Genomic DNA, 25,706 nt, shown 5'->3' with positions numbered 1-25,706 from the left:
GTGCACCCTCAACCTCCTCATTTGTGAGAAAGCCAATCAATGTGCCTTGGGAGTGAGGACATTCACAAATGAACTCCAGGTTGGAGTGGCTGACAGGTTTTTGGGGCAGTTTCCCAGTTTGCAGTAAATGCAGCTTTAAATGAAAGGAGTTGCTTTAGTGCAAAGCTGAGGCTGCTCCCAGCAATTCACTGCCAGAGTAGCAGAAATCTGTGCAAGTCCTTTACTGGTTTGGCTTTCACAGACTCAAAAAGAAGCCAGGAGAGGTCACCCTTTGCCCATGGCATGCCACAGCAACTCCCAGGAAAAGACACAAACCCACCCCTTCTAGTTTAATGGAATTTTTATTAACAATTACAAACAATACATGTTACTACAGAGTCATTTAATACCTGCGTTTTACAGCTCAGCATTAATGTGTAAATACTTAAAACATCTTTACAGTCTAAAACTAGTACAGGGGGAAGTAGAATCCTGCTGTCCTCTGGGAAGGAGAACAGCAAGGAGCAGCCCTGCAGAGCAGCAGCCCCTGCCAGGCTCAGAGCACACAAACTGGGCCCTACCTGTTCAGCTTCTGGCTCTGTCTGTCCTTTTCCTGCTCGTATTTTGTCTTCAGTCCCTTGAAAGTCTGAACATACTCAATAGATTCAAGTGCATTGTAGAAGTTTTCAACTATGTGTGCAATAAGGGACTTAATATCTTCCTGCAGAAGAACAAAACAGGGTTTCAGCCTCAACTGGGCACAGGGAGAAGATCAGAAAGCTTTTGAGTTTAGTTTGGAAAAATAATTGATTCTTTATCCAGAGCCAAAACCCTGTTGTAAAAAAAATATGAAGTAATGAGATTTATTAATTTTATTCATTAATAAAAGAGATGATATCTAGAACTAATTGTTAAGCTTCCCACAGAAACAGACAATGGCCTTGGCAGTGTCCCAGTGCTGTTTGTGACACTTCATTAACCAGGGTGCTGCAGTCCTGGAGACCTGCATTTTGTCTTTGGACCTGAGGTGCCAGGGATGTGTCAGAGCTGGTGCTGAACTCAGCACTGAACTCACACAGCTGACTGGAGCAGGTGTACCCAGCTCCATTTTCCAACAGAACACTGATAACTGCCTCAAAGAGGTTTCCCTGGATGGTGTAAGGGTTATAAAATTCAGCTTTCAGGCCAGTTATCTTCCTTATAAAGTGAAGAACAACTCTATGAAGAACAAACTCAAGAACAGGAGCCAGGGCTCTAATCTGCCTCTCATGGAAAGAACTGAAACCCCTGGAGTTACCCCGAGGAAGGTGCAGACCCCCAACCATGAGCATTAACATCTCATCCACACTCATTAACACAAATTCCAAGGTCAACCTTCCACACATTGCACATCTTGCCTGGAAGAAGGAAATCACAACAGCTCCACACTCCAGGCCAGAAGTGTGTGTTTTGAATTTATCAAGACCAGGACTCTTCAATAGTGCTTTTCCACAAGCACATTCCCAGCTGGCATCACAGGCTGATCCCCAGGACCAGCACTGCCAAACACTCCAGGCCTGAAAGGGGGAAAGGAGAGAAAAATCATCCTTATCTATTTCACATGTGTCTTCTGAGGCACTGGCCTGAAGTGCTGCACTGAGAACAGGAACACAGCAAATGTGGAAGAAATCCAGGTATGAAAATATTTTTAAATCCTAAAAGAAAAAAATCACTTAATTCAACACTGGCATTCACATACACCTTTTAAATAACAGGAGGAGTAACAGAAGAAACAACCTCCAAAGAATGCAGGCTTTTGTGTTTTCTTACTTCAGCTGTGGCCAGCACATTCCCTGGATTGAGCAGGGTACCTCCAGTAACTGATCAGCTCCTCCAAATTCAAGATCAGGATGGCAGCATCAGCTCAATGGTGAGAGAGGCATCCTGCAAAAAAAAAAACCCAAGGAAAACACGAAATCGTTAGTTACAAGGGTACTAATTCTTTAAGTTTCTATAATTTTTTAAATAATGTAAATGAAGTAGAAAATGGAAATTGTATTTGGCTGGTTTGTTTCCTGGCTGCCCTAAGTCTGTTTTATTCAACAAACCCCAAAACACTTTTTCTCACGTGGTCACTCTGCTGGGCCTCTGGCATTCCAAGTTCTTGGAGCATGAATGGACTGAAGTCTTCTAGATGTGACAATATAACTGTGGCAGCAGATCTAACCTGCAGATGATCAATTTTTAATAAATGAGAGATCTGTTTTTTGAAGTCAAGTTTAGTGTTTAATATCAAGTAAAGCAAAGCTGAAAGAAATGGAGTTAAGTTTTTGGGGATATTTAATAACCAAGTTTCTATGAGAAACACAGTAATAAGGTTACAGAAAAACAGCAGAAACCAGCAACATCTTTTCCCCCTTTGGAAAGGACACAAGACTTTCTGTGGGTTTAACAGCCCTAATTTAGGTAGGAAATATTCACCTGTACTTGCCAGAATACCTGAGCCACTGATCTGTACCTGTTACCCACAATTTACTTATTTTGTACCAAAGGACCAACTGGACACGTGACTGTACAAAACTTTCTGTCTCGTTTACATGCAACAGGAATGAAGAACTTCCTTATGGATGTGATTTTCTGTGAGAAAAGAACAATTTCTCAGCCTAACAGTGACACAACAGCACAGCTTTGGACAGGGCTAGTCCTGGAACAGAATAATAGGATTAGGGCTGATCTAATCACTGAACATCTACGGGACTTTAAAATGTTTTCCTTGCAGTCCATGCGCCCTGGTCGGTTCACAGGTGGTTACTCCAGCACAGAAACTCCCTGGAATTTCATGTTTCTGAGGAACAGCACCACTGAAAGCAGGAGTGCAATGCTCAGGCAGCAACAGCTGCTTCAACCAGAAGAGTGAAAGAAATTCCCTTTTCCCACTGCTGATTAGGACACATTAATCTGCTAACGACAGGATTACGGGATCTTTTGGGAGGAACCAGCCAACAGTTCAAGATTATCTAAAAATACTTCTCGGGCCCTGGGCCAGCAACAGCCACAACAACAACGCAGCTGCCACTGCCCTGAGAGCCTCTGCCAGGGCTTCCACCCCCGTGTCCCAAGGACTGCAGTGCCCACAGGCTCACACAGAGCAACAACACCCAGAGCAGCCGGGCCAGGCTCCACTCAGCTGCCACTGCCAGCACAGCCAGGCTGACACACAGGGGCTCAGCAGAGCCAAACTGCTGCAGTGGCTGTGCCTCTTCTACTTGGGTTAAAATCAGCTTCGAGTTTCACTCACCATTACAATTTCAAGAGCTGGAAGAATTCCCAACTTTGCCAAAGTTTTGTAAAATTCATCTCTCCCCTGAGGTAACAGAAGGAGAAAGATTCAAAATTCCTTGAAAACCTTTTGCCTAGGAAAAAAGGAATTAGAGGTGTATTTGGGTCAGAAATCTCTCTGAAAGAGATAAACATTTTGTAGCAGATTTTCTGCTGGCTACTATGGACCTTCCTAGAAAATGGTATTATTCCTTCCTGACTGGTTATTAGGATTGTTTCCTGCCAGCAACAGCAGAACTCCCTGAGCAGACATTCAAGCCCAGTGCCTGCAGAGATTATCAGCACATCTCAGTTCCCCAGGGAGCTGCTGGAAATCGGAGCTCTCGGGTTCTTTAGTTCACAGCTTTACACTGGGCCGTGTCAAATCTAGGAAGGTTGTGATGATTCCCATGGGAAAGTGTTGCTTCCTTTAAGGACACAGAGGTGCAGGTTCACAGCTTTGCTGCTCCCAGAGTTGCAAGTGTACAATGTAAACTGCTTGATAATAAAACAAGAAAGGTGAGAATAGCCCTAAAACACGAGAGGCGCTGAGGTTTGCTCTGGTGGCTGGGGGCTCACACAGCACTGCCACCTCTTTGTCTCTCCCTGACACCTCCAGCACACTTGCAGTTCCTCTGCACTCCACAGGCTGCTTCCTGAGCCAGCTGGGAGAGGGACAATTAAACCATGGAACTCTGGCAGTCCCTTTCTAATGAACACAATCACACCAACACCACTCCCCTCCCAAAAAACACCTGAGTCCCACCATTACAGAGATTTCTCAAAAGCCTGACATTCAATTAGGGAAAGAACAACTGCTGCTCTAAGCAGGGCCAATTTAAGACCTTGCTCAGAAAAGAACAATGATTTGCTTACTTTACAAGCACGTTTCAAAAGGATGCACAAATACATCAAGTCACACAAGACACTAAAATACCCGGAAAAGCCAGCATGTTTCAATTTACTGTACCTGGCAGATTTTCTCCCAAATTTCATCACAGCCAGCTTTTTCTTGAAAACTCAGTGCTAAATCATAGTTCTCTGCTTCTGACCAAACAATCAGGGTGTCCTGTTTGAGGTAAAACCAAGAAAGTAATTGTTTCTGAAACAGGTCTGTACTGCATATTAATCTCTATTCCTTTACTATATATGCCTACAAAAGAAACTTATTAAATCACCTGTTCTGTCATAAGGGACATCACCTTTATCTGGACCTATTTTTGACCCCTACCTTACACAGAATAGATTTAAACATCCTTGTTTTTCCCCATACCTGAACCACTTATTCTGGCAAGAACAGAAGGATGTTTTAGAATAAGTTCTCAGTAAGTGAAGGGATTTTCAATCTTGCACTGGGATTTAGAGAATTTTCAGGGAGGCTGTGCCAGCCCTGCAGAGCACAGCCCTGCTCCAGCCCTGAGCCTGCAGGGCACAGGCAGCCACGGAGAGCTGGGAAAGGAATCCCTGAGGCAACAGCTCCGAGCCCAACACTGGAACTTCTTCACTGGAACAGTGCAGAACTCGGTTCCTTTCATTAGCCCATACAAACAAATGGCTCTGTCCCAGCTCTGCAGTGCAATAAAGTCTGGTTTCACAAGGAAGTGCACCCTCAACCTCCTCATTTGTGAGAAAGCCAATCAATGTGCCTTGGAAGTGAGGACATTCACAAACGAACTCCAGGTTGGAGTGGCTGACAGGTTTTTGGGGCAGTTTCCCAGTTTGCAGTAAATGCAGCTTTAAATGAAAGGAGTTGCTTTAGTGCAAAGCTGAGGCTGTTCCCAGCAATTCACTGCCAGAGTAGCAGAAATCTGTGCAAGTCCTTTACTGGTTTGGCTGTGACAAATTTGAGAAGAAAGAGGCTGCCCTTTGTCCATGGCATCACCTCACTGCCACAGCAACTCCCAGGAAAAGACACAAACCCACCCGTTCGAGTTTCATGAACTTTTTATTAAAATAGCATTTATAACTGGTACACGTTGGCAGATGTTCTGTTCTTTCCCCAAAGGAGTGGCAGTGGAAGGGCCCAGGCAGGAGAACAAGCACAGCTGCCCACGAGGGCACACAGGGAACCAGCACCAAGGAGTGACAGCCCCAGGGAAAAGCCACAGAGTGCTGGGTGTCACCTTCTCCCAGGAGTGCAGGTCGGTGTTTAACAGGGTATCTGCTGCCACTTCACCCAGTCCTTTCCTAGGAACTATAAAAATTCATGACATTCTTGGTTTTGCTGTGAAACAATCTCCTGTTTGTCTGAGTGTGTTTTTAAAGCTCCAGCCATGCTGCAGGTGTTGGTGTGGTGAGGAGCAGAGCAAGGACTGACACTCCTTGGGGGTCCCTTGGAGAACCTGAGAGGCTGTTGAGGAGAATCAGGAATGCAGGTCCACGCTCCAGGTGATGCCACTTCTCCTCCTCAGGTGAGTGAAGGCACATCCCAGTCCCTGCTGCTCTCGTGGCCTGGGAATCTTCTTTACTGATGGAAGCAAATCAGCTCAAGAGGGAGCACACGAGGATGGTGCTGCAGCTTCTCTCTCCTGGCAAACACTTCCTTGGCTCTGGAGCTGTTCCCTCAGAGTCCTGTGCTGGGTGGCCTGGAGCTCTCCAGGGACACCACCACTGTCCCCAGGTCCAGCAGAGTACCTGTGTCTTGCTTACACGTTGGGAAGAGCTCACCCCTTCCCTCTGGGATTCTATCCAGTGGTATGGAGTTACTTTGAAACCTGCATGGATAACTAACCTTAAACGAAATCCATAGTGAAAAGCCTGAGTTCACTTACCATGTGTAACAAACCAAACAAAAGCAATAATTATGGAATTACAGGGTCACATTTTAATTCCTGAATTTTACAGTTCAGCATTAATATCACCACATGTATACAAATGGTGTAAAACAAGTACAGTGGTATCTTTAATACAAAATAAACTTCTGTTTTATGGAAAAAACTATACTTCATATCTACACAGACAGCCCATCTTTTTCCAAACAAGAGCTAAAATTAAAACTAACTACAAAAATCTCCAAAACAGAGAAACTGCTTCAGTTTAAACTATTCCAGGAGAAATGGACCCATAACACATATTACAAGAGTGATCTATGTGGTGGATTGCAGCTGGTTCCATCTTGAACATCTCTGACACAGTCGCTGGGAAATCTCCTCTCACTCAGCCATGATCTCAGATCACATATGGGCAAACTAACATTAAAATATTTACAGTTCATGTGCTGCTCTTAGAAAGAAAACCTGGACTGTTTGCCTCTGTCACCTTGCCATGAACTCCCCTATTCCTGTCACAGCTCACTCACCTATGTGGAATGTGCTTTTGTGTTTTAAAAAAGCAGCTTTTGTCCCACCCCCAGGTTCAGGTGCTCCTTGTGGATTCTGCCTCCAAGCCCTCAAGGTGTTCTCTTGGTCCAAACGGACTTTGGTGTTAAATGCTGCTCAGTCCATCACTATGAGAAACCTGTGAGTGTTTCTTATTCCCACCTCAACCATGCAATTTCAGCTCCCCAGCAGGGACAGGGCTGCTCTGAGAGGAGGCAGCCCTTGGAACAATTGGAATTCAGGCTCTTCCCAGCCTGAAGCCAACAGCTGAGGGATGTCCCCACCATGTCACGAGCAGCTCCTGCAGAGCCCTGGGAAGCCACTGCTCCTTGGCATAGATAGTTCTGGACGTCTGACTGACAAAACAAGCAAAACTCTCCATTTTGAATCCAGCTTCCATTCTCTCCTCTTGGAAAATACAAATTAAAACTCATTTTAACTGGTTTAAACAACTCAACATGCACTATAACTGCAGCGCCCCTCCCTCCAACCATGAGAAATGCAGTTTAGTTGGTAATAAATGGTCCCAAAATATGGATTGTTCTTATGCAAACAGAGTTAGTTTTCCCTTAAAATTTTTTTAAAAGAGGCATTGCTAAAAGAACACAACTGACAGCACCATTACAAAATTAATATTACTGGGTTCAAAATTTAAGCTTGAAATTTTTTTTCCTAGTTCTGTTAAACACTGGGGAAACCCTGCAATATTTTAAAAAAAGTGTTACCATACCTTTCCCTCCCCCTTGCCCTCCCGACACCTGAGACTTTCCTTGCTGAGAAGCCATCATCCAGGTTCTGAGAATACTAACCCACCTTTTTTTTTTTCATTTTTCTTTTTTTTGACAGCCTGAATGGCAGACTCCTTACTTTCTAGAAAGACATTAAGTTCCTTGGAAGCTTTGTGTTTACAGAACTAACCCTTTCTAGCTGATACACCGAGTTTCTTTTGCTACTCCTTGTATTATCTTATATACTCATGGGAGAAAGCTTTCTGAATCAGATTCTTTTTAGCTCTTAAAACAGTTGCAGCATTTGAAACCCCGTAATAAAAGTTCTTATTCCAAACTTTTGGTTTCTTTTATGAACCCAGACGAGGTCTTTTCCGTGGAGATGTCTCCTCCTCTTCATCATCATCTTCATCATCAGGATAATCCACTAGCCCAACTAGACTTCCCTGCCAATTAGAAAAATGAAATTTTTATATTGAACAAGTACCTAAAAGATGCAAGTTTTGAACAAAACCTCCAGCCAACCTGTCCAGGGCATTCCCAGTTCCATTTGTCTGGAGAATGGGTTTGAACCTCAAGCTGCAAAACGTACAGGAGCTTCCTCACTCCTTTGGGTCTGGACTGAGAATTGTTTAAAAATCACTTTGAGCCCAGCAGGACAGACACAAACTCCAAACATCCCTTTGGCTGCTCAGCCTCAGGGTGGGCAATCAATCCCTGCCACACTTTTGTGCAGCTGCTCAGGAGCTCGGTGGCTGAGGAATCCAACAATGCACGGCTGAGTCAGGCACCACAGAGGGGTCACTCACTGCATTTGTCTCCTCACAAACACTGGGTAATTGCCCAGCCAATAACTAAGGGCACTAACAGGGTTCCCAATTTCCTTTGTACATCAGCTACACAGAGCAGCACTGAGCAGGAACAAAAAGCAGCAAGGGTGAAACGATGCAGAGGACGTGGGATGAGACTGCACCCACCACATTCCAACAGAGCCCAGCCCCACTCGACCTCCCCAGAGCAGCGAGGGATTCACTGGGGGGCTCAGGGTGACCCCAGCCCCAGCTCAGCCCCGCTGCCCACAGGCTGTGTGTGCTGTGTCCCTGTGCAGGACAGCCCCACACGAGTTGTCCCACCTTGGGGGCCGGCACCGCGGGGCTCAGGGCCGTGCTCTTGGAGGAGGAGCCGTTGGAGCTCGCTGGTGATGTCTGAGCTGCCACAGATTTGCTGTTTGCACCATTCGCACCGTTGGCTGCGCTGGCTGAGTGGGAAAAAGTGAATTTGAATCCCCCAGCTGAAGTCCTTTTTGGAAGATTCTCTTTGTCTTCACTCTCCTTAGCTGAGGGACAAACATTGTCACACTTAGGTATCAGCTGCACACCAAGGAGTACAATCCACATCACAGTGCAATCGCAGGGCGAGAGCCAGCAGGTATTTTGGTTCCAATTCTGCTGCAATTCTCAGCTCCCCAACCAAGCCCATCCTGAGCCCAGCAGCAGCAAACTGAGCAGGGCCTGGATGCTGAGGGCACGGGGACATGGCTCACCCGGAGCACACAGGCACATTCAAAGTCCTGCTTTTGAACACCACTTAAACCAGATGCGTGCTCCAAGCAGTTTAACTCGTTATTTTAATCCTAAACTGGCTTGCAAGACACGTTTGGATCTCATGACTCAATTACATGGAATACCCTGTACTGCTGCTGGAGGTACAGAGCACAAACCACGGGTTAGCTTAGGTGAGACTCCACGTATCTGCCATGGAGCACTTCCAGTGCCAACAAGCTCAAACGGAGTAAATACCTTTTTTAGTTTCCATAAATTTCTCATAGCTATCTGGAAAATCATCCTCCTGTTTTGACTTCTCAACTGGAGGTACAACAGCTTCGCCTTCTTCCTCTTCATCTTCATTGAACCACATTTCCTCATCCTCCTCCAAGGCTCTGGCATCCCTGCGGAATCTATTGCTACGCAATATGGATGGGACACTGTAAGAGACACACACAGGGATTCCAGCTCGGCTGCTGCTTCAGGCTCAGCATCAGAAAAGCCTTCCAGAGCTTTAGAGGGAATTCAGTGCACTGGAGAAGGCAATGCAGCTCCAGCTCTGGCGCTGCCCCCACCCCAACACTCACCAACACCCCAGCTGATGATGAGCCAGGCTAAATCCCAAATCAGAGTGACAGAGCAACACTCTGCTCTTCTCAAGCTCAGTTTTCTGAACATGACATTTAACTGGCCCACATCAGCTCTACTACACGTGGCCACAAGGCAAGGCAGATGGGGCTTTCCCCTAATCTGAGGAGTTTTCACCAAGAATGAAACCCAACCCCAGTCCCTTGGGACTGCTGTCCTCTGGGAAGAACAGCAAGGAACAGCCCTGCAGAGCAGCAGCCCCTGCCAGGCTCAGAGCACACAAACTGGGCCCTACCTGTTCAGCTTCTGGCTCTGTCTGTCCTTTTCCTGCTCGTATTTTGTCTTCAGTCCCTTGAATGTCTGAACATACTCAATAGATTCAAGTGCATTGTAGAAGTTTTCAACTATGTGTGCAATAAGGGACTTAATATCTTCCTGCAGAAGAACAAAACAGGGTTTCAGCCTCAAACGGGCACAGGGAGAAGTTCAGAAAGCTTTTGAGTTTAGTTTGGAAAGTAACTGATTTCTTGCCCAGAGCCAAAACATTATTGTACAACATTATACAAATGTGAAGCATGAAATCAGATTTATCCTTAATAAAAGATGAGATCGAGAAATAATTATTAGGCTTCCCAGAGAAACAGACAATGGACCCAGCAGGGTCCCAATTGTATCTGTGATACTTCTGTTAAACAAAGATCTTTAATGTAGGAGAGCTGTGCCCTGTCCTCCCCACAGGCTCCAGCTCTGCCCAGCCCTCAGCAGCTCATGTGGGACCAGGAACCTTTTGGTCAGTCCCCCTCTATCAAGTCTCTCACTACATCAGACAAATCCTACAATCCCTAATGTTCTTCTTGCTGGAAAAGACAGCAGCTACCGTACCCTCCACTAAAAACCACCCTTCATTTCCCAGACCACAAAGATTCCCAGCAAAGCCTCCCACACACGCAGGCACTGGCAGCAAGTGGCTCAGGAGCTGCTGCAGCTCCTGCTTTCCCAAGGAGCTGGAAGAGCTGGAGCTGCACTCACCACTCTGATGAACTCGAAGAGCTCGATCACAGCCGAGTTGAGCAGGTTGTACCGAGTGCCATTGTCCAGCAGGGCGTTGATAACTGGCTCAAAGAGGTTTCCCTTGGTGATGTAACGGTTATAAAATTCATCCTTCAGGCCAATTATCCTCCTCATAAAGCGGAGGGCACCTGTGGGAAGGAAAATTCAAGGAGTTAAAAGCCACACGCCAGGGCTTGTGGAAAGAACTGAAACCCCTGGTGTGTTACCCAGAGGAAGGTGCACCCCCAAACCCAGAGCATTACAATCCCATCCACACTCATCAACACAAATTCCAGGTTCAAATGAACACTGGAACACCTTCCACACGAAGGAAACCACAGCAGCTCCATACTCACACAAGGCCAGAAAGGTGTGTTTTGAATTCATCAACACCAGTACTCTTCTTAGCAAATCTTTGTTCATAATGTAATTCTTGATGTGATACGTGTGGTGTTCCACACAAAAAGTAAGCAGCTCCAAAATTAAGGCAAGTAGTTGTGCTGTTTGGTAATTATCTGCAAGAAAAATGAACAATTTAAATTTTCAGTAGCAAGACTGACTAGGGAAGAAAACCCCACTAACTCAAAAACAGATGAAAATGTTCCTTCAGCTTCTGGTCATCTCAAGTGAAGCAAAGTCCCTGCATCTATTTCAGTAAAAAGTATTACAAGAAATAAAGTATGGGCATGCTTAACTTCTTTTTTCTTTCTAAGTAGAATAACATACACAGCACACAAAACAAGTTTCAAAACTCAAAGTCAATTTAGACTTACCAGGACAAATTGTATTACTCTTAGTAGATCCAACTACTGCATCTGATAAAGTGAAAATAAAAACAAAAATCAGAACAAGGTTTTCAAAGCACTGTCAAGGTGGAACAGCTGGGGATAAACAATCAATTCTAGATTTTTCATCACATCAAACACTTGTGAGCTGCAGGGACATAAACACACAATAGGAATGCAATCAGGTGAGATTTCTGTGTTTAATTTACCTTACAAAGTTTTAAATCCATCTAGGTGAAAATGTATAAGCTAAAACTTAGGAATACGATATAGAATAAAATCACTAATCCTAATTTTTTTAAACAATGTTTTCAAGTGAGTACTACAGAAATTTTACAAGTCTTATTTTTGTATAAAATGTGCAAATCGGGGTTTTTTATGTAATATTTGAGACCTACAGACACTCTGCTTTGCAAGAAGTATTTTTAAAATGCAATTAACAAGTGTATATTAGCATGCTTAACATCAAGGAATCATCTTCCACAAAGCACAGCATGAAGCTCCAGCAGCATCCAGAGCTGCAGGGAAGAGCTGAGAACCCCTGTCCCTGGGGGAGCAGCACTTTCCTAAAAGCACATTCCCAGCTGGCATCACAGGCTGATCCCTGCATCAGCACTGCCAAGCAGCACAGGCCTGAAAGGAGGAAAAAGAAAATGGAAATATTCAGTACCTTTTTCACATTTATCTTCTGATGTATTGGCCAGAAGCGGCGCAGTGAGAACGTGCATACAATGGTTGTAGAAGAAATTGAGAAATTCACTCTTTTCTGTTTTCTAAAACAAAAACCACTTTATTAAACACTGGGATTTGTACACGGGCTTTTAAATAAGAAGGAACAGTAACAAAGGAAACAGCCCCCACAGAATTCTACTGGCTCCTTTGGGTCTGCCTGTATATTGCTGGGCCTGCAGGACTGACTTTGCTCAAGGGAGATTGGTTTGTGCATTTTGGGACAACTGACCAAGCTCACCATAACCAAGAAATCCTCACCATGCAAACATCTACTGAAAAAACAATTCAGAAAGTTTGACAAAACTTTTTTAATAAACACCTGCACGATGCCCCAAAATGGAAAGGTGAAGCTTATTTTTGGCTTGTTGAAATTGAGTATCAGAGCAGCCCCAGAGAATGTCAGGTTTGCAGCTCTGCTGAGGCAGTGCAGGATCTGTACCCCCACATGTCCTTACATTGGCTGTGGCCAGCATGTTCTCTGGGTCAATCAGAGTCCTCAGCAGCCCCATGAGCTGAACAGCTCCCCCAAGCTCTGGATCTGTGTCACAAATCATCTGCTCAATGACCACATTGATGAGGAGGATGTCCTGCAGAAAAATCCCAAACAAACACACCACCAATTAGACACAGTTTCAAGAGTGGAAAGTCATTTCTCTGTAATTTTTTGAAGACAAATTACAATGAAACTGAAGAATTGAACGTTGCATTTGGATACAGAAATTCTGGCAAGCACACCCCTCCACACCTACAATCCTTGTTAGTCAGATTTCCAAAACTGTCAATTCATACAACACCAACATGCTCAGAAATGTTTGTGTATTAAATCCACTTTTTCCTGTATTTCTGGAGGTTTGTTTTGCTGCTATGTTTGTTTCTTGCTTGCCCAAAGACTGGTATACTCAGCAAACTGCACACCACTGTGACTTACATCATCACTCTGCTGGGCCTCTTGCATCACAAATTCTCGGACCATGGATGGGCTAAATTCTACTAGATAAGAAAATATATCTGTAGCAGCAGATCTAACTTGCAAATCATCCATTCCCTAATAAAGAGAGAAATTGATTAGCAAGAACAAATTTGGTTGGTATTTATTATCAAGTAAAGCTAAAAATCATAGGTAGCTTTAAGTTTTGAGAACATCTCATTACAAGAGTTTCTCTGAGAAACCCAGTAACAGGGTTACAGAAAAACAACAATAAACCAGCAAAATTAATTGCAATGCTCAGGCAGCAACAGCTGCTTCAACCAGAAGAGTGAAAGAAATTCCCTTTTCCCACTGCTGATTAGGACACATTAATCTGCTAACGACAGGATTACGGGATCTTTTGGGAGGAACCAGCCAACAGTTCAAGATTATCTAAAAATACTTCTCGGGCCCTGGGCCAGCAACAGCCACAACAACAACGCAGCTGCCACTGCCCTGAGAGCCTCTGCCAGGGCTTCCACCCCCGTGTCCCAAGGACTGCAGTGCCCACAGGCTCACACAGAGCAACAACACCCAGAGCAGCCGGGCCAGGCTCCACTCAGCTGCCACTGCCAGCACAGCCAGGCTGACACACAGGGGCTCAGCAGAGCCAAACTGCTGCAGTGGCTGTGCCTCTTCTACTTGGGTTAAAATCAGCTTCGAGTTTCACTCACCATTACAATTTCAAGAGCTGGAAGAATTCCCAACTTTGCCAAAGTTTTGAAAAACGCATCTCTGTTCTGAGGTTGTAATGTCTGAGAAAAGGCGCAGAATTCCTTGAAGAAGTTCACCTGGTGCACAGGGAAAAAAGAATGACAGGTGGGTTTGGGTCAGAAAACTCCCTGAAAGGATGAAACAGTTACGTTTTGTGGCAGAGTTTGTGTGCTGGCTGATTCTACAGAATTGCCTCAGTGAGTGCAGAAGAGTTTCAGTGTTTCTCCTCCATCCCGCTCACTTACCAGTTCACACCGTTTGTCGTCGTCTGTAGCTTCATCTGTCAATTGTGCAAAAACTTCTGATAAAAACTTCTCGTCTTCCTGTGCAACACACAAAAGGAACACACCTTACACAGCGCCTCTGGAAAACAACTTCCATCCTTACAGGATCCAGCCCTGCAGAAATTCCAGCTCTCCATCCAATTCATCCCAAAGAAGACAAACGCCAGAGCACACATCCAGCAGGATCTTTCCCAGGGCATTGTTTCTGCACTCCCTCTGAGCAGCAGAAGCAGCTCCAGGAGAAGCTGAGCTCGGTGACGGTCCCTAAAAGTGCAACTACAAAGTGCCAGCCAAGGGACAACTCTGCAGCCATGTCCCCATTCCCTTACTCACGATTAAACAACCTCTCCCACTTGCACATGCTCTGCTTTGTCAAGCTGAGAAACTTCATGGACTATCACTGACTTTTCATATTCACATCCTCTGTTACCAAGAGATATTTAAGTGTATACAGGACAACACCTCACTCCTTGCAAAGCATTTCAGTCACCCCATAAGATGAAGAGGTACCCAAAAACCAGGGTGAACATCAGCATCTCTCAAGGGTTTGGGCACTTCCTGCCCTTTGATTATTCTGCACTCTTCCACATTGAAAATAGTGTTGGCAGTCTCCCAAATTCAAATGTTTCTGTTACCTTTTAAAAACAATGTAAATCTGACAGCAAACAGTAACATGCTACAGCTTTACAAAATTTTGCATCACTGTACCAATTCAACTCTATAATAAACTTGTGCATTGAACAAAAATGAACAGAACAGCAGCATTCCAATAAATATACATGAACTTTACATTGCATGACACAGCGTGTGCTTACCTCTCTATTTTGCTGTGAGCTGTCACTAAAATCTCTGTGCTTTATTAGAGTAACTCAATACAGAATTTTTAGAGTCACAGCAATGCTAGCCAAAGACTGGCAAAGATTTCCCTGACAATTTTAAGATGTGGGGATAAAAGTGCTTTACAAACAAATGATACCTGGAACCAACATCACAGGGAGTGCAACATACACAGATTTAGCAGTTTATTTTAAGCTTTGCTGGCTTAAACAGCTTAATTAAGCCTGTTACAAAAAAAAACCCCAAACCATGCTACAACCAGCAGCAGATAGAGTAGGAAAGCCCTGCTGCAGAACACCTGAGCACAGAAACACCTCCTGCTTGTCTAAGGCTGCTGCTCAGCCCAGCCCTGTGTCCTGGAGCACGGGATGGATGGAGGCTCCTGTCCCGAGGCTGCCCTTGCAGCAGCAGCGCTGGGATCTAGTGCTCCACGGCACGGAGAAAGGAGCTTTGCTGCCGTGGCAAACACAATCTGCTGCTCCTCTAAACTGCCTTCTCTCTCCCAGGGAGCCTTGCCAGTGTATTTAGGGTAACAGGATGTCCCATGTGCCCCCCAAACCCAAAGGAGCTTTAGAGTTCCTGTGCCCAACAAGCTGATTTACACCACAGGCCTGTGCAAGCAGTCTTGGAGCTGAGGTCCCCACTACCAGGGAATTTTCCTCAAGTGTGCTACAACATCTTTTCCATGTGTGCTTTCTTCTCAAGGACCAACATGATTTGTAAATCACCACACATCTCAGTTACAGACTTTAGAACAAGCAGGCAAACCTGTGTGCCACATACTCCATCTATGATGGCAAAGACAACCACAGCAGAACCAGCAAGGAACTGTCAGAGGATTCCAGAACTTTCTGCAAGGAGCACTCGAGGTAACAGCAAATCAGAGTTCTCTGCTACTGCACAATTAAATACTCAGTGCTGAACAGCCTCAATGAAAAATAAAGAATTCTAGAGACTCACAAATCCCTAAAAGCCAAGAGGACTGTGGCCCTGGGAAGCATCGTACTGAATTTATTTTTAGTTTTTGAAAATATATGCAAAAGAATTTAAAGGAAAAACTTTGTTTAACACAAAGCCATTAATTTTGCAAGAGGAATTTAATTTTTTGTTTCCTTCTGCTATGGAGCCACAGGGAAGATAGTAGAAAGAAGCCTAATAAAACACTCATGCAGTTCCCTAGTTTTATTTTCCAGTCCTCTATTGAACTCTTTAGCATATTTCACCCATATCTGAACTCATCAACATATTCCATAGGGATATGTTATGTCTCCAGTGCCCCTTTCTTTCCACTATTTTCACTCCCTTCCTCTTCTCCTCAACTCTTGGTGTTTCACAGAGGCACTCCACACTCACCCCAGGGGGTCTGATGTGTCCTACACAAATGCACCATTTTTGGACACAGATAAACAGAATAAAAGCCACTTGGGTATCCATGAGTTTACACAACACAGCACCAAGTGAAAACCCCAAAATGCCATCAATTCACACAGCTCTTCACTGAGGCTCCTTCCAGGGTCCCAACCACCTTGGAGCCTCTTGTGACTACAAAGCGTCCAGGACAGCTTTTCATAAAGTGACAGCTTGGTTATTTATTCATCATTAGTTCTGGATATCAGTATGAGAAAACCCCAGCAGCTAATTACTCCAGCTTTAAGACAACATGAACATTGGAAATTAGCACCGTGATGTAACAGTAGTGCTTCTGAACATGCTCTTGTCAATCATAGATCCAGAATTTGTTACAAAAACAGCACAATGTCCCTAATACACAATACAACAAGTTGCCTGTTCCCTGAATACCTACACAAACGTGACCAAAAATTGTACGTTCCTTGGGAATCAAGGAGAAAAATCTTCAGGTTTACAACCCATTAAAAAATATTAATATACTCACCTGAAATGGACCTTCTCAAAACACAAAATCAAAGGTATCAGAGATCAAGGGAAACATTCAAAACATTGTGCAAATGATGTGTGTGATGAACTGTAATCCATTTTGAAACTACAGCTACAGATATGTACACACAATCCATCTAGATCACGTGAAAAACCACTTACCTGCAACATACTGACAATCTCAACTTTGTTGAAGAAAATAAAGGAAGTGAGGGTAGAAAGAAAATTCTCTTCAAAAACAGATGGTGTCGGCAAGATGATGTCCTGAATATACTGTACCCTGTAAGTCTGGTGGATTTTTTGCCTGAGTTCAGAGTCTGTAATAGGAATAACCTCCTTAAATTTTGCTGTTTTGGTCAAGAACTCCCTGTGCCGTTTTGGCTGAGCCAAAGAAGGATCATACTCGAGGCATCCCACCACATCCATAATACACTCATCAGAGAACATCACCTCAAACAGAGTTGCTTTGTTGAGGAACAAAATCCCTCTGATGATTTCATACAAATGATGCAAGCCTTCGGTGTTCTCTAAATTCTCGCAGACTTGGAAAAGCTGCAGCAGTTTTTTAATGTAGCCTTCATTCTCCAAGGCCAGAGCCAGCTTTTCCCTACGGATGGGTGAGGAAAGAACAGAGGTAACTAGGTCAGCAATCTCTTCAAGTTTGTTGAGTTCACAAGTAGGGAGGTCAATCAGAGGACTGGTTTCAGGCATTTCCTCTATGTGCTCCTCTTCTGACTCAATAAGGTCCTGCGTGACTTCCACCGAAGGATCCTTGCCCTGAACCTGAGGGAGAAGTGCACACAGTTACTGGCTGATCCCAAAATGTAGCCAGAAGTGAGCAGGTCAGTAAGTGAGATAACAACACATCTCAACTGCCCAGGGTGTCCCAATGCAGCTGCAATGGGATCTGAGCTCTTTGGTTCCTCACAGCACACGTGCAGTTCCCCTGCACTCCACAGGCTGCTTCCTGAGCCAGCTGGGAGAGGGACAATTAAACCATGGAACTCTGGCAGTCCCTTTCTTATTTAATAAACACAATCACACCAACACCACTCCCCTCCCAAAAAACACCTGAGTCCCACCATTACAGTGATTTCTCAAAAGCCTGACATTCAATTAGGGAAAGAACAACTGCTGCTCTAAGCAGGGCCAATTTAAGACCTTGCTCAGAAAAGAACAATGATTTGCTTACTTTACAAGCACGTTTCAAAAGGATGCACAAATACATCAAGTCACACAAGACACTAAAATACCCGGAAAAGCCAGCATGTTTCAATTTACTGTACCTGGCAGATTTTCTCCCAAATTTCATCACAGCCAGCTTTTTCTTGAAAACTCAGTGCTAAATCATAGTTCTCTGCTTCTGACCAAACAATCAGGGTGTCCTGTTTGAGGTAAAACCAAGAAAGTAATTGTTTCTGAAACAGGTCTGTACTGCATATTAATCTCTATTCCTTTACAGCCAATGTCTACAGAATAAATCATTTTAATTAAAACTACACTTGTCAAAAAAAGGATATAAACCACTAAAATATTGAATCACCTGTTCTGCCATCGGGAACATCAACTTTCTTTCTTGTTTTTTTACGACCCCTACCTTACACAAAACATATTTAAAGATACTATTTTTCATATCCAAGTCACTTATGATGGCATTTTTCTGCAAGATACGTTTCTTGAGCCAACAGTCTTGAAATGGGAATGCACACACCAGATTAAGGAAACCTACAATATAACAGGTTAAATATTTTCATATTCAGTAAGGTAGAAACAAATCTCCTATGATTTCAGTTTTCCCCTCAGAAAGGGTTTAAGACAATCCTAGCTAAGTGAGATATAATGCCTAGCTCATGTTCAAATGTCCCTTTCTGAATTAAAAGCCATACAGCCTGAATAATACAAAACACTAAGTTCTTACTAAAGTTACAACTTTAAAACCTAAAGCCTAAGTTCCTACAAAGTTATCTTTGCAGCTATTTTCATTTGAGCCCTCTCTGTTACTACTGTCTCCATCAATTCAATCTGTGCACTTGCACAGCAGACCTGGAAGTTTCAATGGAATTTCTGAAAAGGCTAAAATGGTTTTTGAAGAGGTTTTATTAGGACACTTGCTGCTGTCCTGTAAGGAATGCAAGCCTGCACTTCAACTTTCACATACAGAGTGGTTGTGGTTTAACCCAGCTGCCAAGGAAGCACCACACAGCTGCTCCCTCACTTCCTCCCACCACTGCCATGGGAAGGAGCATCAGGACAAGGTGAAAGTTCTGTTCTTGAGCTAAGAACTGTTTCAAAAATGAAATAAAGTAAAATATAATGAGTAATTATAATAGTTAGAGGAAAAAAAATAGGAGGTGAAGAAAGGAATAAATCCTGACAGGTAAGTGATGCACAACAGAGCTGCTCAGCACCACCTGAGCAGCAATCAGCCCCTCCTGGCTGACCCCCCCAGTTTATCCAGTGTCCCTGTTAGCCCAGGGTATGGAATATCCCTCTGGCCAGCTCTGCTGTCCTGGCCACGCTCCCTCCCAGCTCCTTGAGCAGCTCCTCACTGCCAGAGCACCAGGAACTCAGCAGTCCTTGATTTAGGGTGAGCTCAACAACAGCTACAACATCCCTGTGGCTCTCAGTGTCATTCTCATCCTAAATGCAAACCACAGCACTGCACAGCTACTGGGATGAAAATTAACTGTCCCAGACAAAAGCAGGAGAACAGCAAACTCATCTTCACATCAAAATTTCCCAACTGAGCAGCTCTTTGCTAACTCTCCAGTCTATTTGATGAGCTCCAGCAAAACTGTTCAACATTTCAAGTTTGTTGACTTCCTGAACTGTTACCACAGTTTTTTAAACACTGAAGTGTTTTTTAAACACTAGCAAGCCCTTGCTTAATGGTCAGTTTCCACATTTATGATGTTCAATATTCACCACACAACTCATCAAGGCTGGTTAAGTCTTCAGCTTATGCATCAGTTTTAGGGAACACAGAATATTAAGAGTGGCACCTTTAAGCTCAGCAAGGAAACCCAAAGAAACACCTGATGATATTCCTTAGGAAGCTTCAGGACAGTAAGGTTTAAACAGACCTTTGTAAATGCAGTTATCTGAGCTCACACAGGTCAGGAGCACTCCTGTACTTCCAGGTGTGAGGGGACTGACATTTGGGAAGAACTGCTGCCATGGGACAGAAGGTTCCCTCTTCCATCAGCAGTTATTTGGAAAACACATCTGGCCCAACAAACACAACCCAGCTGCTACAACCACCACTGGAACATGAATGAACATCAGCAGCACTGGTACAGCATTCATTCTTCAGTTCATTCCTACAGCAATCCTAGTCCCTCAGTATCCATGAGGAGTTGTGTATCTCGGGGGTTTTGTCTTTGTTCTTTTTTTTTGCTTTGAAAACAAAGTTTAGAATAAAATCACATCACAGTTGACAAATGCCTACCAAGAGATCCACTGCCTTCTCCCAAAATAATCACAGGCCACACTAAAAACAATGGCATTTGCACAGGCACAATTATTTTTTCCTTTCTTACTAATTTTTACACATTTCTTTAGAGAAACAAAGTTTCCGGTTGTGGAAAGAACGGAGTTCAATGCACTGTGGTTTCAGCACTGTTGTGAGTTGTTTATTTCTATGACACTTGCACTTCTCTCCTACAGAGACAAATATTAAACAATTTTATGGCTGCTACAGAATTCCAAATCTGAAATGTTTCTCTTGAAACATTCTGTGCAAGTACTGATGCCCTGACACTGAAAATCCATGCACTCCCAGGTAAGCTGAGCCTCAGAGGTGCTTCACTGAACAAAGAAGGACACGCACATTCAGCAGCCCTATTCATAGCCCAGGATGATTCAAGTAAGAGAATTAATGCAGGAACTTAAAATGACTCCAGGCACCCAGGGACTGCAGTCAAAAATTTGTGAAGATTCTCGAGTTCCTGAATGGTGCTCGTTACAATCTGTACTGCCCACACAAAGCAGAAGTTATATAAGCTTTTCCAAAAATATTTCAGAAAGACTGAAAGATGGTTTCAACAGAAAATAATTGTCCAATACCAATAGCAGACGTGCTCATCTGGCACACACTTCCTGCATGACCTCAGACAACCCACGAAGAGCACAGACAGACAGACAGACACCTTCCAGGCCTGGCTCTACCCCTCCCACCTCCTTAGAGGCAATGCAGCTCCATCCAGGAGCAACAGCAGCGTTCCTTAATTCACCCAAGCACCACATAAAGACAAAGAAGATGAATTCTGAACAAAAACTGGAACTCGGAGCAGTTCAAACCCTTCTGCAGTGCTGGTACTGGTTTGCACAGTGCCTGCTACTCCACCTCTCCGTGTTCCTGCACGGCACAGGGAAGCAGAGGAGGAACACGTGCTGATAAAAAGGAATCCAGAGGGAAGACATGTTTCCACGGACTCAGTCCTACACCTCACCTGGCACACGGTAAGGTGAACCCCTGCCGGCATCAAACAGGAGTGAAGAAGCCCTCTGGCAACTGCTCTAACAGCACCCCTGCCAAAGTGTGAAATCCCAGCCACCAGGAACTCGTATTTTGCCTCGAGCGAGGTGCTCTGTTGTCACACGAGTGATGGCAACTCTGGGCAAAGGACAGGATGTGCACACGAGCTTCATCTCAGAGCTGCAAACAGCACACCCAAAGGAAAGGTAACACCAGAAGGCAGCGCTCCCAGCAAGGATTTCTGCAGCACTTCCATGGACTCGCTCCTCTGCCGGGGAACAGTAACCTCAAGCAGAGGCTGAAACAACAAATGGGTGTGGTGCCAACATTTAAAACTCCCTCCAGAGCTCCCAGAACACATCTGACCCTGCCTGGCTAACGTGGGGTGTCCAGCAGAGCGTGTAACTCTCTGAGACTACACCCCAAAATCCAGGGAGACCTAAAGCTCTTCAGGCTCTCACGTTCTTTACATCCATCTAACTCGAGATAATTTTACATGGTATGCTGAGCAGCTTGGTACCTATGTCCCACCCATCCCAGCCCAATTTCCCGAGAAAGCAGCTGTGATGACAGTGTGCCCAACAGCTGGACAGAACGGATTCCCCAGGAACCACAAACGCACTGGAGCAGGGAGGTAACAGGCCAGTCCTGTTTGGGGTTAGTCAATAGCTACAGCACGACTGGCACTGACAGTGTAAGGCTGGAAGTCACAGACTGATGCACAGCCCCGAAAAATCGGTGGTTGGTTTCCTTTTCTCACAGGATGCTGTTATGCAAACCACAATTAAGCGTTAAGTACCCTCTAAGCCCACTCAAGTCATCTACGTGAGGACAGACGTGCAGGCAGGGCACGTTTCTTTTCCATCAGGCTGCACCACCCCGAGATTTTCCCCAAATCAAAAGCCATCAACTCTGGACAATGCTCTGTGTCAACTAAAAGCTGCACGAGGTTATACAAACCTTAAAGAGTGAAGAAAACACTTTCTGCCACACATAAAAGCATTCGTATCAGAAATAAAAGCCAGCCAAAATAAACCTCAGCTTGAGTTTTTCTAAACTATGATCTACCTTTTCCACAAGAAAAATGGTAACAAAAGCTACTTTAGTCACTTGAAACTTTGCTACCAATTAAGTAGAAAAGGACTACAATAATCAGTTGTAGTTTCAGGAAACAGGGTGTGAAAGGAAGCGTTTTAAAACCTTAAAACAACAAAATCTGCATTTGTATTTCACTATGTATAGGTTTGCTGTGGTAAACAGGAAGCAGTTCAAGACTCTTGGCTTCTGGAGCTCTGCAGAGCTCCTTCCTCAGCATGGCCACCCCCAAGCAAAGCCCACAGCCACCAATCCCTAAGAGGGAAAAGCAGGAACCAGAGCAAACAGCCCCCTGGAAAGGCTGGCCCAAAACTCCACCTCACCCGAACCTAAAGCGAGCCAGGCAACCAAGCACGAGACAACAAAGTCTCTCTCCCCAATTCTCACCCTGTAACTCGTCACCATAACAAAATCCTCAAAGATGTGTCCCTCTGTGACTTAGAAAGAACAAAATTACTGTTTTCTAGTGCTGAAACACTTCTGGATACCATAATGATAAAAAACAGTATCAAACACTGAATGAAAGGAACCGAGACTTTACTACAGAACAAAGGAAGAGACAGAAAATACTCCAGAAAACCCATGAGAACAATGCAGGCAGAGATATCAAAAATTCATGCTGAAAAAGAGAAAACAATAAATGCAAAAGAGATTCAGTAAGCTGATTTTTTTCAGTGGATGAAACAAAAATAACCTATTAACACAGCTACCAATGTTTTACTTCTATGTCCTGCAGGAGGTTTACCCCTAGCAAAGGTAACTCTCACCATGGCTTGTGGCCTTACCTAGGACAACAGGAGCTTTCAGGGCTTAAAATAAAACCTAAACAGCAACAACAAAGGAAGAAGACCCACAAAGAGACATTCCTTCGTGTTATTTCCAGAAAAAGAATTCAAAAAATAAATTAGTAAATACACTTCAACAGAGCTGACCAAAGTTTAGCCTCCCTAATTTTGCCATGATTTCAGATGGCCTGGCATGGGAGATAAAAGTTAGGTGTACATATTTCCAATTATACTTCCTGTAATGATTTCAATATTTATCCAAATTGCATATATTATCTTCAAAGCCTGAAGTTCAAAACGGATTTTTGTAAAAATTAATATTAACATGCGGGTTTTCTAGAAATCCACATAATAATTTCTAGAACGTGAAGTGTTTAGCACCCACAGGCTTCTAAGCAAGTTTTTCACCTCTGTAAAAACCACCATCAACAATTCCATGTCGTTCTGCTTTTCTTTTTTTTCCTGAAAAATGCAATTACTCCGAGCACAAAACAATTCCACAGCATCAGCAACCACAGAAAATAAAGCCTAGCAATAATACTTGCCTGCTGTTTTTGATATGCAGTATTTGGATTTATCTTCGATTCTAACAGCAGTGAACCTGAAAAAGGTACAAAGAGAGATTTACTGAATCCAACAAAACAAACATCTCCACACATCTCACACCACTGCCCACGTGCCAGCCAACAGACTCTCAGCTTAATCCAAATCTCACAGAAAATCCACAAGAACTGCCTCTTTTAAATATAGTTTCCCAAAATAAGCCAGGTAACACAAAATTCAACAGGAATATCCCTATTAAGATACATTTTTCTCTACTCGTCTAGGCCAAAAGCCACTGTAGCAATCTTTTCTCCTGAAATCTGCTGCAAGAACCGGCTTGTTTAGTGGTCTTTTAGGCCAACTATACAAATTCCAGCAGGTAACTGTGCTGCCCAGCATAAAAATGTTTTTGCCCAGAGAAGCCACGTGGGCCACTTGCTTTTCTTCCCTTCAGCTGCCCTTCAGAAGCGAATCATGCGGCTACTATAAACGCAGGGACTTTATCTTGTGTATGCAAGTAGTGTATGTCTCCTGGCAACAGCTCCGGAGCAATTTATACCAGTCTTAGGTGGTTTATTTAGCACATTAGCACCTGTCGGCTGACAAAGTGAGGAACACGTACCTCCCCCCGCTAAAAAAGACCCTTTAAGGTGACTTTAAAGTGAAATAAAACACAAGGCACGCCACCCGACTGGAACACAACCAGTGAATTCCTGAGAAGAGCAACAAACAAACAACTTTTTTTCACAGCAGTAAGAAAGGGAGGAAAAAAGCACCTCAAAAGCAAAGGGTATTGCTCTGAAAGAGAACAAAATGTCCTCACATGTCACAGCTTCAGCTCTGTTCAGCCTGGGGAGCTGAGGTAACTGCATGGGGCTGAGTCGGGAGGTTTAGGATGGATTTTAGGAAAAGGTTCTTTCCCAGAGTGCTCGGGCACTGCCCAGGCTCCCCAGGGAATGGGCACAGCCCCGAGGCTGCCGGAGCTCCAGGAGAGTTTGGACACCACTCCCAGGGATGCGCAGGATGGGATTTGCTGGGAGCTCTGTGCAGGGCCAGGAGCTGCACCGATCATCCCGATGGGTCCCTTCCAGCTCAGGATGTTCCAGAATTGTATCAACTGGGAGGGAAAAAGTCTAGGACCACGGCAGCAAACGCTGCTGCGGCGTGTGGGCTAAGGAAACTTCACACGACCCGCAAGATAAGGGAAGGCACTGAGGGTGGAAATTATAATAATAGCAACAATAACCCCGTGGGGTGCCCCAGGGGAGGGCACCATCAGCCGAGGCCGGCGATGGTGGGGGGCAGCCCCGGCCGGCGGGGCCCGGAGCCGGGCGGGGGGCGAGGGGAAGGGGCCCGGGCGGCCTGGGCAGCCCCGGCCACGCTCTCACCGTCCGACTCGGCGCGCACCAGCAGCGACATCCCCTTCAGCCGCTCCACGTAGCTGGAGGAGACGTGCCCGGTGCCCCTGTCGTCCCATTGCCGATCCTCGTTGAGCGTGTAGACCTTCACCCGCCGGCGGGTGTCCGACATGGTGCAGCCCCGGGCCCGCTCCGCCTCCGCGGGGGCGATGGAGCGAGGGCGGCGGGGAGCAAGCGGGGCCGCCGGGCCGCTCAGGGGCACCGCGGGGCCTTTAACGCGCCGCTTCCCATGGCGAGTCAGCGCCGCCGCGCCCCGGCCCGGGCCTCGCTGGCGCCGCTCCGCCTCAGCAGCTACCACAGCGCCGCCGCCATCTTGTAACCCGGCTCTGGGCCGCCTTTCTCTTCCTCCCCGCCCGGGCACGGGCTCCCCTCGCAGGGGCTACGGCGGCCGCCCGCTGCCGCCGCGCCGCCGACGGGACGGCGGCCGCAGGGGCGGGGCCAGGGGGCGGGGCCTGCGCCGCTCCCTCACGGCCCCGGGCGGCGCCGAGGCGGGAATGGGGAGGTGCGGACAAAATGGCGGCTGCCCTCGCACACATACAAACACACAGGGGCGTGTGGGAGCATCGCTGCCTTCTAACGCCCAAGGCGTCTGCAGGGGGAAAGGGCTGGCATGTTCCCACGAAAAGACGGAATTTTTCTTTTCGTTTTCTTTTTAAAGCCTAAAAGTCTA

The 25,706-nt window shown here is 45.2% G+C and overlaps 1 protein-coding gene across 3 annotated transcripts; it reads right to left on the bottom strand.

Annotated features, from left to right (window-relative positions):
- Positions 1 to 6,077: 6,077 nt before the first annotated feature.
- Positions 6,078 to 25,378, bottom strand: PPP4R3B (protein phosphatase 4 regulatory subunit 3B). 3 transcript variants are annotated; one of them, XM_014895123.2, is made up of 16 exons: positions 25,007 to 25,378; positions 23,621 to 23,676; positions 18,005 to 18,103; positions 16,881 to 17,501; positions 13,947 to 14,024; positions 13,662 to 13,778; positions 12,949 to 13,065; positions 12,476 to 12,607; positions 11,959 to 12,061; positions 11,277 to 11,318; positions 10,860 to 11,018; positions 10,483 to 10,652; positions 9,749 to 9,888; positions 9,121 to 9,305; positions 8,455 to 8,657; positions 6,078 to 7,767 (listed from the first exon to the last, which is right to left on the bottom strand). In XM_014895123.2, the coding sequence occupies exons 1-16, from the start codon at positions 25,146 to 25,148 to the stop codon at positions 7,672 to 7,674; spliced, it is 2,460 nt and encodes an 819-aa protein (XP_014750609.1). In that variant the 5' UTR covers positions 25,149 to 25,378; the 3' UTR covers positions 6,078 to 7,671. The 3 variants fall into 3 exon arrangements, with proteins under 3 accessions (XP_014750609.1, XP_014750611.1, XP_014750610.1); XM_014895125.2 differs by having other exon boundaries at positions 8,455 to 8,579; XM_014895124.2 differs by having other exon boundaries at positions 9,121 to 9,284.
- Positions 25,379 to 25,706: the final 328 nt, after the last annotated feature.

Source organism: Sturnus vulgaris, chromosome 3, assembly GCF_052056855.1.
Source record: "Sturnus vulgaris isolate bStuVul1 chromosome 3, bStuVul1.hap1, whole genome shotgun sequence".
Classification (NCBI taxonomy): domain Eukaryota; kingdom Metazoa; phylum Chordata; class Aves; order Passeriformes; family Sturnidae; genus Sturnus; species Sturnus vulgaris.
The sequence above is the reverse complement of the archived record's forward strand: the minus strand, read 5'-3'. Positions and strand labels throughout refer to the sequence as shown.